The sequence below is a fragment of the Rhinolophus hipposideros genome (assembly GCF_964194185.1).
Source record: "Rhinolophus hipposideros genome assembly, chromosome: 6".
Classification (NCBI taxonomy): domain Eukaryota; kingdom Metazoa; phylum Chordata; class Mammalia; order Chiroptera; family Rhinolophidae; genus Rhinolophus; species Rhinolophus hipposideros.
The window spans coordinates 43,756,335-43,771,868 of record NC_138052.1 but is presented as its reverse complement, the minus strand read 5'-3'; the positions used below and the strand labels follow the sequence as shown (position 1 = coordinate 43,771,868).

General features: G+C 36.0%; 1 protein-coding gene across 8 annotated transcripts in view; it reads left to right on the top strand.

Annotated features, from left to right (window-relative positions):
- The window catches only part of LOC308498797 (sodium channel protein type 1 subunit alpha), a 132,578-nt gene that overhangs the window by 55,619 nt on the left and 61,425 nt on the right, over positions 1-15,534 (top strand). For 7 of the 8 annotated variants that reach the window (XM_081051445.1, XM_081051443.1, XM_081051440.1 and 4 more), the window contains one exon: positions 2,972-3,284. In XM_081051445.1, the coding sequence (XP_080907571.1) occupies positions 3,021-3,284 (264 nt within the window). In that variant the 5' untranslated portion in view covers positions 2,972-3,020. Of the gene's footprint in view, positions 1-2,971; positions 3,383-15,534 lie in introns of all 8 variants that reach the window. The other variant, XM_081051441.1, reaches the window with a different exon arrangement.

Below are 15,534 nucleotides of genomic sequence, written 5' to 3'. Positions count from 1 at the left end.
TTGGAGTTCATATAAATAAATATATATTTGTATTTTTAACATACTATGAAGTTAGCATTGTGTGTTGGAGGAGAAAAATTATCTATTCACAAATTAATGTTGAAACAACTGGAAAAAATTGATCTCTACCTCACTTTACATAGAAAACAAACTGCAAATAGGTCACAAATTTAAATTTATAAAATTGAACCATAAAGTGCTAAAAATGCAAGAAAACATGATATATAGTATGTCCCTCCACTCCTCTAGGGACATGGGTGCTTTCATAAGCATGACAAAAAAAAAAAAAAAAAAAAAAAAAAAAAAACCCTAGAAACCAAAGAAGAATTAGAGTTATATTATCACATTAACATTTTTAAAAATTTAATTCATTGTTTTAAATCTGTTGCTCAAAAACATCATAAAGTCAAAAAAACATATACTTTTAAAAAGGCCCCACATCACAAAATTAAATGGTTGATGTCATATCTAAAAATGGACTATAGATTAAAAAAGAAAATTAGAACACAGGCTGTTCTTTAGATAGACAGTCACAGAAAGAAAAGGAAAAGTAGCTCTTAAACGTGAAAAAAAGTTCACATTTTCTCATAGTAAAACAAATACAAATTAAAGCTATCATATTACCTGTTTTTTTTCCCCAGTCAGATTGGAAATGTTGAAAACATGATGACACACATGGAGTGAGGATGCAGAAGTATGGGCACTGTGTTGCATTACTGTCATGAGACTCATTGGTGCCAGCTTCAAAGAGAGGAATTATACAATTATGTCAAAATTAAAGATTCACTTTTCACACAGCCAAGTACACCTTTAGAAGTCAATACCATACATATAGCTACACATCTGTAAAAGTATGTGTATAAAATATATTCATTGTAGCTTTGTTATGGTACATACAATGGAAAACCATGTAGCCAATGAAAAGAGTCAAATCTATAAAAACTGAGAAGGAATGACTCTAATACATATTTTCAAGGGAAAAATGCAGGATGCAGAACAGTTTGTGCAGTAAGATACGATGTGTATGAGTTTTTAACTAGAATATGTATAAGTATACATGCCCTCATGTGATTAGCATATATCTATTACATACCTGGAAAACACGTGGAGACAGTTAACAATGGTTACCTCTGGGAAAGGCACCTGAGTGCCGGAGAACAAGGTGGAAGGGAACATTTACACTGTATTTTTTGTTAAATGTTTTTAATTTACGTCATTTACACGTTTTCTATCAAAAAATTAATTAGTTAAAAATAAAAACCATACATATCTCTATGTCATAATACTTCCCTTGTGAGATACTTTATTATCTCTAAAGTTTTATTTCCAAATGAATAAATGCCATTATTTTCCTGATGCCTATGGGAAAAGTAGAGTTTCATTGATTTAAATTTACTGATTTGATTTTCCTATTCTTCCAGAGATTGCAGGTAGATTATAAGTGCTCTGAAAGTTTTGTGAGATAACTCAATAGACTGAGGGTACAAATTTAGACTTGAATTCCCCCTCCCACCTTTCTTTCTGGTCATCCACTGAAAAATATAGTCATACACCTCACAACAATGGGAACCTCCTTCAATGAAATTTGCAGTCCCTTTAGGACTCCTCACAAAATAGTTATGGCTGCAATTTTATTATTGCAATTCATAGACACCAAAGCTACGATTAACTGGATCAGAGCTTGCTGACTTTAATGAGTTAATGCAGTGTCCCAATAAAACTTGTGGCCAAGCAGTAGCCTAGGCTCTGGGAAGTTTTGGCTCAGTAATATCTGTGAAATTTGAGCTCATATTAAATATGCCTTAAAACAATACATTTGGGATCCAGCCTCTGGCATCAGATCAGGTCTGACTCTGCTATATGGAGTTAAGAGTTTTGCCTCAGGTTCTTATAATATGTTTAGCACTGTAGGACTATAGAATCAGCAAGAATAGTATTATTGCTTTAGTAAAGAAAACCACTTCAGTTCCTTTTGAGCTCATGTCACCTGTCTTCTTTCTGGTCGTTTTTCCCTGAAATTGGAGAATCCTGCTGTCTCCTGCACCTTTAGCTACCTGCAGCCCAATGTAGTAATTTCTTTCCAGTCTAGTCTTTCTCTCGTTCTTAGTTATTTCATTGGCATTTGTCCAGCCTTGCAATGCCTATTTCTGTATGTGTTCAAGTAAGCCAACCGCATCATAGCCAAGACATGAGGAGGTTGTAGTTCTAATTTTCCCAATCTCAGAAGAGACAGAGACCCAATCAGAACAGCAGTGACTCTCTGATTGGTCATTAAGATTGGCTGCAGCAAACTGTTCTGATCCCCTTGGCCAGGAACCATTTGTCAAGACTAGAGGGTTGGATTTTATGTCCTCTCAGAGCCAGTTCCCTTTCCACTTCCTCCTGTTGATGAGCTAACCATTGTCTCTATGGGACAACATCCTTCTCTTCTGGTGGCTCAAGAGGAAACACCCATTAGGAACATGGTGGCATTTAGCCTAATGTAAGTCAATTAAGGCTAGATTTGAACCACTTTCTTAACTTATGGCACTGTTCCTGTATTGGCAAAACATAAGAATGAATAGACGTGGAACTCTTAACAAAATCCAACGTAGAAACCATGTCTGATAGGCCAAACTCTTAGAAGGAGAAAGTAGAATGGTGGTTGCCAGGCACTGGGGGAGGGGGAAATGGGGCGTTGCTAGTCAGTGGATAAAAAGTTTCAGTTACACAAGTTGAGTAAGTTCTAGAGATCCACTGTACATTCCATGCCTATAGTTAACAGTACTGTCTTACAAACTTAAAAATTCATTCAAAGGGGAAATCTCATGTCACATGTTCTTATTACAAAAATAATTTATATTTTGTAATTACATTTCAATTTAATTGGAAACAACATTTTCAGTCCTCTAGTCATATTTCATGACAAGCATTTATACATACTACGTCTTCCCTTAATCTCCTTAAAATATCAACTTTTTTTTCTTTTTAGGACTTTCATATGCAGAGTAAATGGTAATTAAAATGTGCAGGATGACAAGATGGAGCAAACAGTGCTTGTACCCCCGGGACCTGACAGCTTCAACTTCTTCACCAGAGAATCCCTTGCAGCCATTGAAAGGCGCATTGCAGAAGAAAAGGCTAAGAATCCCAAACCCGACAAGAGAGACGATGATGAAAATGGCCCAAAGCCAAATAGTGACTTGGAAGCTGGAAAGAACCTTCCTTTTATCTATGGAGACATCCCTCCAGAGATGGTGTCAGAGCCGCTGGAGGACCTGGACCCGTACTATATCAATAAAAAAGTGAGTGTTGTTTTTCAGGCACGTTTTGCTGCTAATTGCCTACGCCTACCTTGGACGATTATAGCACCAAAACAGGCTGAATTAGCACAAAGTCTTAAGTATCCTTCTGTTTAAGAAATGACGTATTTGCATGTGTTTTATGCATACACATGAAAAATAAATTGATTATATCATAATAGATGGAGCTATCCCATATGCACCATGACAAATACCTAAAAATAAATGTGAAGTTAGAGACAGCTACTTTAATAAATTAAAAAAGTCTCCCCAGAGATTGTATTTACTATAGAATCGTATGTTATTTGCTGCACTTGAAAATCCTGAAAATTATCACAAGTTATAAGGACCTCAAAAATATTAGTGTTAATTTTTCATAGAACAAAATTTGATGCCATAGAAGCTTTCAGTTGCTATATTATGTTACACGTAATAAATCAATTGAGTTTTGGAACATTCTTATATAAACTATATTTTTAAAAAGTATTCAATTTTTTGGTAGAAATATATTTATATTGGTAAGAATGAACAAAAATATAGTATTCTGAAGAACCTATAAACAATATTTGAATGCCTGCATTTTCAGTATCCATGCTTGAAGTGAATACTTTGTATTAAGCACCCAACATGTCATTAAGACCACGATTTCACCAAACCAAGATGAAAAGCTTACAGAAAAAGACAAAATCAAAGAAGATTATTGTATTGATTTTAGATTGAATTTATGAATACTTAATTTTCAACATTTTATTATCTTTTCCTTCTGCTACAATACACTTGTGTACTCTTGGTAGAAGGATAGGGCACAAAGATTATAATTAAGCAAATGGAAGTTTTTTGTTGGACATGGGCCTTATAATACCCTCGACCAGGGGTGTCTAAACTTTTTTCAACGTTTTTTACCAAGGGCCGTATGCGGTAAAATACACAAACAGCTGGGCCACTCACTCGAGGTGAAGTACGTATTGCCTCACCTGGTTTATTTAAGTAAACTAAATATATTTTTGGAAATTGCTGCGGGCCAATTAAAAATGGATTGTAGGCCACAGTTGGCCCGCGGGCCGCAGTGTGGACACCCCTGCGCCTAGACTCCTGTTGCTGGCACAGTTCTTGACAACATGAAGTTAGTCCTTGTCAAATGCATAAGTTTGGCAATTTTAATATATAGATTTGAGACAGTTTTGTAAATCACTTTGCATCACCTTAATTTCAGACATAAAGACCTCACAAAAGGATGACTGGTACTACGTTAATTTTTTTTCTTTGAACTTTCAGGATATAGCTGGTTTAAGCGTAACGTACTTTCCCTTTTTAAAAAACTAATTTGCCCATTTTATAATAAAGGAAGAAATAAAGATTCATTTTCCAAATATTTTTTTCTTTTATTTAACTTTGCTTTTTAATATAATATTGTCAAATCTTAGTAGGTAAGAGATTATCCATTTCACAACTACTTTTAAAATTATGAAAACGTTTCACTTTATCATTAAATCAGCTCTTTGGAATACAATTAAATATGCTATCTGTAAAGCTAAAGCCCAAATTAAGCTAACTATGAGGGGTTTATTTATATAAGAAAAGTCAAAATGCAGATAATCCAATTATTTGAACATTGTAATTTATTTAAAATTACTTCATTATTGAAGTAATGATTCTGCTGTGTTCTAGAGAGAAATTCACTCACCTTATAGAGCATGTTAGTTTATTGATAGCTATTGGACATATCCAGTCTGTTCAAAGACTGTTCTAATCATAGTTTAGGGAGCTCGACCCCCAACAGGCGTTTTGCTACCCCCTGACACCCAGCCCCCACCTCTCTGGTAGTAATCGCCCTCTAAAATGTGTTAAAGGCACCCAGAGTCTACCCCTTTATCAAGGAGGGCTGAAATCTAGCATCCCAGCTCATGTGCTATGTCCTTATTTATAAAACAATAAATGATGCTTTCAGAAAGACTAAACTAATGCATCTTGACAAGGGCAGTGATTTTTCATGTGAAAACCAGATCACCTGATCAACTTTTTTCTTTCAGTTAAAGAGTTTTCAGAGTGATGAAAGTTGTTGTTTTTGAGAGGATGTCCCTAAAATAAAACAGTCCACAATTGGTTTGTCATGAGGGATAAAAAGGATATAAAGGCAGCTGGAAACAAAATTATTCTGACCCTTTCAAATATTTAAAATCAAGTGTGAAAAACTAACTCTGATGGAATGACTAGTCAGCCTGACGTGACCCTTATAAACTTTGTTAGGTTCACATTCAAATTTGCCATTAACATCTTCTATCCTTATCTTCAAATGCACATTGTGTGAGAAAAGAAAAATATTTTGGCATTTTGGAACACATCACAGTGTGCAAGTAGAACCACCTGATAAGAAAAATATTGTTATCAGGAAGGAGTTTTCCCCAAGGTAAGGCTCATCCATTGCATTCACATTGAGCTGACATCCAGCAAGTCTTCCAAGTAAGTCATTCAACAGCAATGCGAATGAAACTTTGGAGCACCAAAGTCCTTATAAACTAATATGGAATGCTTAGGACAGGTGAGCAACACACACACTGAGCTGTGTATTTGAAATTTCCTTCTTTTGTGATTTCATATTTTAAAACTTTCTCTAGTTGCCTGTACACTGTTTTTAAGTCTTCGATTTTCTTTCATAATTGGATTATTTCAGTATTAAGGATTAGTCTTAACTTCTGAATTCGTGTGCTCTCATTAAAGTTGGAATGCTTAGCAAAATAATAACCTATTTTAAATCATGACTTATTCTTTTCATATTTGATGACTGATTTTATTTTAGTGACTTGGGTATCTGAGACTGGCAGAGTGATCTTCATTAAGTTAGTGCAGTACGGACGCACAGTATTCCAGCACGGCTGACAAGTCTAATGGTGGAAATTTCACCAGGGAAAAGGCTTCATAGGATGAGATTTCCCACTATTACTGATATTGGGAATGTGGATTTTATTCCCTGGATGAGATAGAATATACAAACGTCAGTTAGGCCAGTGACTTCCCTGAGGTTTTACTCCAAGTTCAATAATTAATATGTCATTTGTATCTATATACAAAGTCTTTGTTTCTCTTTTAATAATATATAGAATAAACAAAGCGAGCCTACTATAAAAAATGGTTACAGAATCTATTCTTTATGTTATACTTTAGAATAAAGTACAGTGGTATTTTATGTTCAAGAAATAGAAACAACACTGAGCTCTCTGTGATCTTCTACAAAGACAATGTCATCGAGCTTACTGAAATGTCACTGCTGGTGATGTATTTTCAGAAGGCATATGCCCACATATTTTTATCTTTTTTTGCCCCAGTTTAAAATGTGCATATTATATAATGTTCAAAAATTCTACTAAAATTGTTAAAGTAGTTTAATCCACGGTCAGGCAGCCATCTCATGAACATTCCTGGGGCATGGAAGCATTAGGAATTCTCCAGACCACCAGATGTTTAACGTTTTCAGAAGTAGGTGATAAGAACTAAGGAATAAAATAGTGCTATCAGAAAACTGTCGTAGAATTTCCATACCATGTGAGTTCTGGTCCAGTTGTCTTTAGAATGTCATTACAAGTTGAGTTCATTTTGTTTATTTACTATAGTTGTGTGGCAAGGCACATTTCAGCTTGTGAACACATCTTTTTTTTACACTTATGGAATTTTTTTCCCCACAATTACCTTGTATAGCTTGGATTGATTTTGTACCATTTGGCTATACATTCAAATTCTTCACCCACTCCTTGTTACAGAAAACTTCTCTCGACTCATGTTCTTAAAATTACAGATGACTCATTAGTACCTTGGGAGGACATATCCTTTTGACAGCGTGACAGTATACTGGAAATAGATTGAGACATTTTAGATCTGTAGTGAACATGGATAAGTTTGTTAATTATGGGATGTAGAAATGTATCCTTTTAAAAGTGTACTCCTGGCTTGGTGGTCTCATGGACCATTTAAAAACAACATATTGTCCCTTTTTATCAGCTCTTTTAAAAAAGATGCATACTCCCTCTTTATTGGACCTGAGTGAAGAGTCATATATGAATTTGTTATTTTAAATTCATGCTTCATCTGTCATTGCTATGGGAGTTTTTAGTTGTTATATTTGATAGAGTTATTTGTTTTGTTTGTAATTGGGGTTAAGGAGTTTTTCTTATAAAAGTAACTTAATAGAGCATCAAAAAAGTAAATGGTAGTTAAAAGCTATGAGTCCATGAGCTGTCATATGCACAGTCCCCACTTCACAACTTTTCCTTGCATATTTCTGGCTCTTCTAGAACTGCCCGTCACCCAGGTTCTCCCTGACATCCAAGACAGCATACTTGACTTCCAAATATCTCTTCCTTAATCTCCTTTCTTTGTTACTTTTCAGTCTCTGTCTCAGAAACAATCCCAAGATATTGATGTTGGTAATAAAATAATGGTTAGCATTTATTCAGTACCTGCTATATTAGTAAGAGACCTTTCCATTGAAAATGACCAAAGCCCAACAAAAAGTAGTTACCAAAAAATAAAGTATAGGGTGAATGTGGTTTTAGTAGCAAAGGATCTAGTACCTAAAACTCCATCATCAGGACATAATCCTCTTCCATTTTTGGCTCTACTTTCACCTGTTTTGGCTGCTTTCATAAGCTCGCCCTTTCCAAAAGACGGTAAAAATCGCCACCAGTAACACTAAACTAACATCCTACACCCTAGTATACACAAGAAAAAGAGCTCATTTTTTTCTTTAAAAGCTTTAGCAAAAGCCCTGGAATTGATTCTAATTAGGTCTCATGGCCTCCTCTGAACAAATCAGTGTGGCCAAGGGTATGTGATGGTCTCATTGTCTAGAACAGTGTCACATGTTGACCTGTGCTGCCAACGAGTGGGGAAGCTCCATCGAAGCCACCTGAGCAGACAATGAGACAGAGGTTCTATCTAAAAGGAAGACATAGGGACTGTTAAGAAGGTATGGTAGGCAGGCTAAAACAATAGCTCTGTACTCTGTGCACTATGTATCCGGCTATTTACAGTTCTTATTATTTAATCCACACGTTCTTCCAAGATAGCCCTTGTCTTTATTTAAAAATAATGAAAAACTGAGGTGAAAAAATTTGCCTAAGATTAAGTAACAGAGACTAGATTTAAAACCAGATCTGTCCGCTTCCATGGTCCATGGCCATGATACTTTGGGTCTGCAGTTGTTGTACTAACGATACCAGTGGAAAAGAGAACTCGGTGATAGAATCTAAATAAGCCTGTCACTGCTTTTCCTGCCCTTCTACTCATGCCGCTTTGCTAGGTATGCTCCTTGTCTCCAAAGCTGTCAGTATTTCCCAAAGCTGACTTGGCCCTTCACTACCTCTGCTCCACCACGAGCATCCCCTGCCCTTGTAAAACCTTAGAGACTCAGTAGATCCAGATCGTCTTCTAAAATAACTAGAAAATGACATTTCCCACCAGATTCTAGTAGTGTGATAAGCACCTTTTTTTTCTAAGAGGACAGACTCTGGAAACTTCATCTGTGTGCCTCTGTAAAGAAAGTCCATTTAAATTGGGATCTGAAGGATAGAAAGAAGAAAGAGAAGAGTTTTCCAGGGAAAGGGAACAGCCTATCAGAAGCCATGATAGATGGACTATACTAAGTAAGAAGAGAATAAGATGAGGTTCAGGAGGTGGGCCTGGGGTTAGATTAAAGGGTTTGAAGCACATCTTAAAGAGTTTGAAGTTTAGGAGTTTGTAGGTTTGGGGTAAAGGAGTGACACGGTCCACTTTATATTTTGAAAGATCAAGTTAAGTGTCCTTCCGGATGCTCGGTTTAGATTTTTAACAATGAAAATGGAAAATAATGGATAGGATCAGAATTTATTTTGGAGATGTGATGTATAAGTATCAGACAGGACCAAGCTAATGTCATTGTTTTCTGAATATGAAATTTGGGAGAAATGTTATTGAACAGGAAAGTTCCAATGTGAAAATTGGCACCACTTTCAGATACATAAGTGTTCGTATGTGTATTTGAGAATCAGACAGGCACACATTTTTAATCTTTTAATCCTTGTATTTATATGGCACTTTAGAATTTATTAAGGGCATTCACATATTTCATTTCATTTCATCCTCCAAAGAATCCTGAGGTTAGTACTACTATAATCTTCTCCATTCAGATGTAGAAATTGACATAGAATAATGTGTTCAAAGTTCTCACACAATAGTCTGCAATAAAACAGGGCCTCAAATTAGTTTATTTTCCAGTCAGTGAAAAACTAAATGAGCGAGTATTACTGTATCACAGCCAAATTATGGAATAAGATACTGGGCTGAGGAGTATTTGACCCCCAGATTTTACCATTTCACCTGTGGTTATAGTTTTTCCTCTCGGGCTGAGGTAGAGGCAGATGATCCAAAACCCTGGCTGATGAGAGCCCAGCTAGGCACCTGCTAGGGGGTCATCTCCCGCACTGGTCCCACCCCCACTATTCCACCCAGCTACAGGCCAGGGTCAGCAATTTCACAAACTCTTCTCTGGGTACAAATTCTTCTTTGCAACAGCTTAGAGCCGAGGGGAAAAACAAAAAACTGAGGCATCAAGCTCATAGACACATTTTGTTGTCTCATACAATGTTGTTTATTATTTTGAATTCATTTCCAAGATTTGTAAATCTAGAGATTATACACACTCACTAGTGCATATACACACAAATACATGCATAATCATGTAAATTTAGGATTTATTTTAAAATATCTGGCATCACTGATTTCCATACCAAAAATTGGCAGGTACCTCTTGCCACCTAGCCTCTGTGAGCATTTTGGTTTGTGATCGCTGGCTTATAGACCATAGGTGTAATTAAGTGAAAGCTATATATTAGAGCTAGGTGGGCCACAAGCAAGCAAGAGCCACAGGTTGTTCTTGAGGTCGAATATCCTTAGTCTAAAGGGAAAAATAGAATGAGACAAGGAGAGAAAAATTTTGTTTCAGTATTGCATGCTCACTTCAGAGACAGGCAGAGAACCTGTGGGAAAGCTTTCCATTCCCCAGTGAATCAGAAAAAGAGGGAAATCTTGGTCTGAATCCACAGGTTATAATAAAAAAGCAGGTAAGTGGGTGAGACCATTTAGAGAGTCCACAGGAACAAAATAGAATTAGATGCTACGGAATTGGCCCAGAATGAGAAAAATCCCCAGAGATATGTAATAATAGGAATCTCTTGACTTTCTGTGCAGTTCTCTACCCACAGACCTCTGAAGTGTCTCTCCTGCCACACGGCCCTTATTCCACCCCTCCCTGCTGGAAGTTCTTCTCAAGCCAGTAGCCTGGAGCTGGAAGAAAGTTGATCCCACTTCTGGCAGAAACAGACCCAGGAAGTTCTAGTTCCAATGCCAGAGAGACATCAAGGGCGAGAGGTGTATCTTCCAGCCCAAGCTAGTACTATGTTGTGGGGAAATATGTTCTAAGTTCCAAACAATTGACTTCCGAATATATTTTTTCAAACGCAATGTATGTACAAGTTGAAAATTGCTGGTTTTAAATTTTGAGGCTAAAGCATACATTTAATCAACCAATAGTGTGTTCTGCATTTTTCTGCTGTTCATATCATTGCTAATCTGCCTGTGTTACTTACGGCTTTTGCCACTACATTTACTTTAAGAGCAGACAAACGCATTAAATTTCAAGTCAGTCCTGTGATTTGGTATTTTTTCAGTGATGTTTAGATAAACGCAAAATTGGATGGGCCTTAGATTTAAACTATTTACTTTCAGGGACATGGCCCCTTGATTGAAAAAAAAAGTTAAGATGATGGACATCTTTAGAAAAAGAGACTGGAAAACTATGGCTTATTAAATTCAACATCCATCTTGGAAAAATATATAAACACATCACTATCTAAAAAACTCAGAGACAAGATGACTAGATAATAACAAGTACAGGTTCATAGATAGCAATTCCTACCAAACTATCATAACGTAATTGCTTCCTTATTGACTAAGTAGTTAGATCAAGGGGGGAGATTTTAATCCACCTATACAATCATTGCTAATTTGAGCAATCTTGAAAATCCCTAGTTAATTAAAACAGATTCACAGCCCTGCTAGTGCAGAATCACCTGAATTATTTATTAAAAATACAGAATTCTAGGCATCAGAATCTCTACTGAATTGGAATCACGAGAAATTTATGAGCGAATTATACTTATCTTCATTTTTTCAAAACAGGTAAATGAGTCACAGCAAAGTCAGACAACTTGTCTAGGATCTCACTACTGGAGGGCCAGGCATCCGACTCCAGAGTCGACACACTTACCACCTACCTAAATGAAAACAAATCCTACTTATATTTTCTTGATGTTGCTTTACAGGTTATTAAGCTGTTGATTATCAGGGATGTTTACCTATTTTTCTTGGTTTGTCTTTAAAAGGAGAAATGACTTTTTACCTGGCAAGTCTTGCTGAAGAGAGTCTGAGCTAGCAGTATAGTGAATGGTGTATGTCCCGTTCTGCACCGCCCGATACAGCAGGCATTACAACTGGGTGGCTGTTGTACTTGAGATGTGATGAGTCCAGACTGTGAAGACTTTGAATTGGTGGGAAAACAAGGGGGAAAATATCTCAATATTTTAAATATCTATTTCCTCCCTAATTGGTAATATCTTGGATATGTTGGATTAAAGAAAACATCATTAAAATTAATTTCACCTCTTTATCCTTTTCTAAAATATGGCTATTAGAATATTTAAAATCACATATGTGGCTCAGGTTTGTAGTTCACATAATATTTCTATTGGACAGCTCTGGTTTACGTAAACCTTCACTTATCCTTCTAGATTTTCTTACGTTACTAGAGATAGTTGAACATGTACTAGTTTATAAGCTTCTTGGTGTCATGACTTATGTGTCTTTGCTTTCTCTGTAAACCGCAGCACAGAGCTTTGCAAATATTGTGCTAAACGATTAATACACATCTTTTGCATTGAAATCAATTCAATTAACAAGTGGACCTAAAAGTAGTTACATGCTACTTTCCAGGTATCTGCAATGCTCGTACATATTAACAGCTCACCATATAGGGGATCAACGTTACTTGAGTTTGGTAGCTATGTATGAAGAGATAAGTGACAAACTTGACTGATATCAAATATATAGAGTTACATTCGTACAAATGTATCTTTAAAGTGATATTTCATATACAGAATCTCATTTCTAATTCAGTCAAAATGTCATGTTTTGGAATTTGGTCTGAGGCACAAAATTATTCCCATGTTAAAATGATTTCATGAATTTCTTGTTTCAAGGAAGCCTGTTTGGTGTCAAGAGACGCCTGTTTCAAGCTTCTTGCTACTGTATCAGCCTCTTCTTTTCCACCACCAATTTTGAAGTTTTTCTTTTGTACTGAAGTGACTTCAGGCAATAAAAATTATCTTGAATTGTGTTTATAAAATTAGTATAGAACTAATTAAATTTAAAGGATGCTAAGATACCTCACTGTAATAAGCCATCCAATACATCTTTTTAAAAAACTCAATACAGAGACTCTTTTTAAAAAACTGTATGTTTAGAAATGGTTAAGACGGTAAATTTTATGTTATGCGTTTTGCTCCAATTTAAAAAAAATGACCGAAAAAAATTTTTTTTTTAAATGACAGTTGGAAAGTTCATAAATCTTGACTTAAAGCTACATAATATTTGTTTAAACATGGCCCTTTGAATTTTCCCCTTTTGAGCCCTTTCTTATCTGTGAAATAAGGAAGGCAAATATCTATATGTTTGAAAATTCTAGAGTGACTTGATTACTCGTGATAAACAATGTTCCCTTCTGACTCTCTTCTCCCTTCAATATCATCAGTACCATTATTTGGAGAAACATGTATCTGAGAGACCTTGGGGCCAAGTACCTTTCATTAGAATTAAATGTTTGACTCTTGCAAGCAACTATAAGGAGGGTAGATACAGAGAGATGAAGAAATAGACATCAAATCAGTTGCAAATAGTAAGTTTGAAGTTCTAAATGGAACTTACTGACATAAAGATGAAAACACATTTAAGATTCTACCTATTGGATTGCTCTATAAGTCTGCTTTACTGGAAGACTGTTTGAAATCAACCCATAATCACTTTAAAGCAACATTGATGAAGTTTTCTGATAAGTCTATATGTTTCAACCAGAGAAAAATAGAATCCTCTGAAATGTTCACCTCATGTTGTTGTATCATCATCTTCCTGGGAAGCTCTAGCAAGTATGCCTTGGCCATGAGTATGTGTTGTAAAAAACTAAAACAGAACAAACATTGTACAGTAAAACCTCATAATTTCATTATAAATTCAGATTGCAAGCACTTGCACATTGTACACATATTTCTTATAAATATAAAGTTAAAAATAATTATCTCCCACACATTCTTTGAATTTCATAAATAAATAAAAGGAATACAACCTAAAATCAGTGGAAAATTTCAATCTAAAGCTGGAGAGAATTATGAGAATTGAGAATTATGTCCACTTGCCTTTCAATTTTTGTGTCAAAGTATTAACTCCTCTAAAAGGACTTTTTGATTTAGAATTACTTATCAGCATCGGGAGTGCTATGACTTTCTTTCAATTCACCTTACTGAGTTCCAGCCCTTGGCACTCCCTTTTTGGGAAACCCCCCCACCCCCACCCCCGTTCAATTTCTGCGTCTTGCTTCTTGTTCATTTTAGTCTTCAGGGCAGAATTTTCCTTTCTCTCCTCCACGCCCTTTATTGGCTTCCACAGCTTCCCCCGTTTGCTTTATCACCTAGTCCTCCATCTACTTCCTTCTTCCTTTATTACCTCTGCTCTTGGTTTGGGCTGAAAGGTGAACACACCCATGTCAGAGGTGATCTCTTCTGAGCATGGGCACATCATTGTATTAGGTGCAAAACCAACTGCGGTTTTTGCAATTGTTTTTAACCTTTTAAACCGCAATTACTTTTGCACCAAACTAATAGGCTGAGCCGAGTGATTTTCCTTGTCCACTGAGCTACAATCAGTACCATCATCACCCCCTTCACCCTCAAGCCCATGATTTAAGCCACCTATGAATTTCAGCTGCTTCTCCACTATCTCTGAATCACGAGTATGTATTTCAAAATTAGCCAATGATATTATTTGAAATAAGGAAATTCTTATTTTTAAAATACATATTCTAGGTTATATTTTACTAGCTCTCCCATTCTTAGCCCCCAATATTTCTGTTAGGTTTTATTCAGCATATTTTTTGGAGAAAGGGAGCATATGTAGTAGGTTTGCAAGGTGGACCATATTCAGTCCTGAATTATCTCTCTTTGGGCCTTTTTGAGTCCTTTCATGCGTGTACTCCTTAGGGCAAAGGCATTTGCAGTGCACAAGTCTGTTCATGATTTGCAGTGATCTCACAATGTCTTTTAGGGACAGGGCACTGAATGAATGAGAAAAAAGGGGGCTACGTACTGTAGACACAGGTGATTGCTCCTTCAGTAAGCACGAGTGAAACTCTCCCCTCCTACAATGGACTTGGTATATGGTTTTCTTTGTATTCTGAACCCATAGCCCTTCAAAGATGAACGAGGAAGTATACAGTCAAAGTTATACTTACAGCAATGCTTCTGAAACTCTCCGTCGGAAAGATGAGGTCACCATTCTTCTATAAAATACAATAAGGTTAATTTCTAGATAATTGCAAGAGACCCACAAAACAGAGCCCCCCTTTTTATTATTACACTCAACAAATATAAAATTAGTTTTTCAGATTGTTTTAAAAGTTTCTAAACACTTACTTGTCACAGACCAAGAACAACTTGGAAACCAGCACTAGTTGGGAGAACACACTTTCTCAACTCTGATTCTGGGCATTTCTAACCATACACAGGGCAACTCCATACAGTGACCCTTGAACAACATGGATTTGAATGGCATGGGTCCACTAATATGTGATTTTTTTAAAAAATCAATACTGTGAATGCATTTTCTGTTCCTTAGGATTGTCTTAATATTTTCTTTTTCTAGTTTATTGTAAGAATACAGTATACAATACCTATAGCATGCAAAATATATGTTAATTGGCTATCTGTATTATAAGTAAGGATTCTGGTCAACAGTAGGCTATTAGTTAAGTTTTGAGGAGTCAAAAGTTATAGGCAGATTTTTGGTTGCACAGGGATCAGTGACTCTAACGGCTGTGTTGTAAATATTTTGGAGTGATTACTCTACTTGAATTTAGAAAACCCTGAAGGTAGAGGGAAAAAGAAACAAGAAATCTATGAAT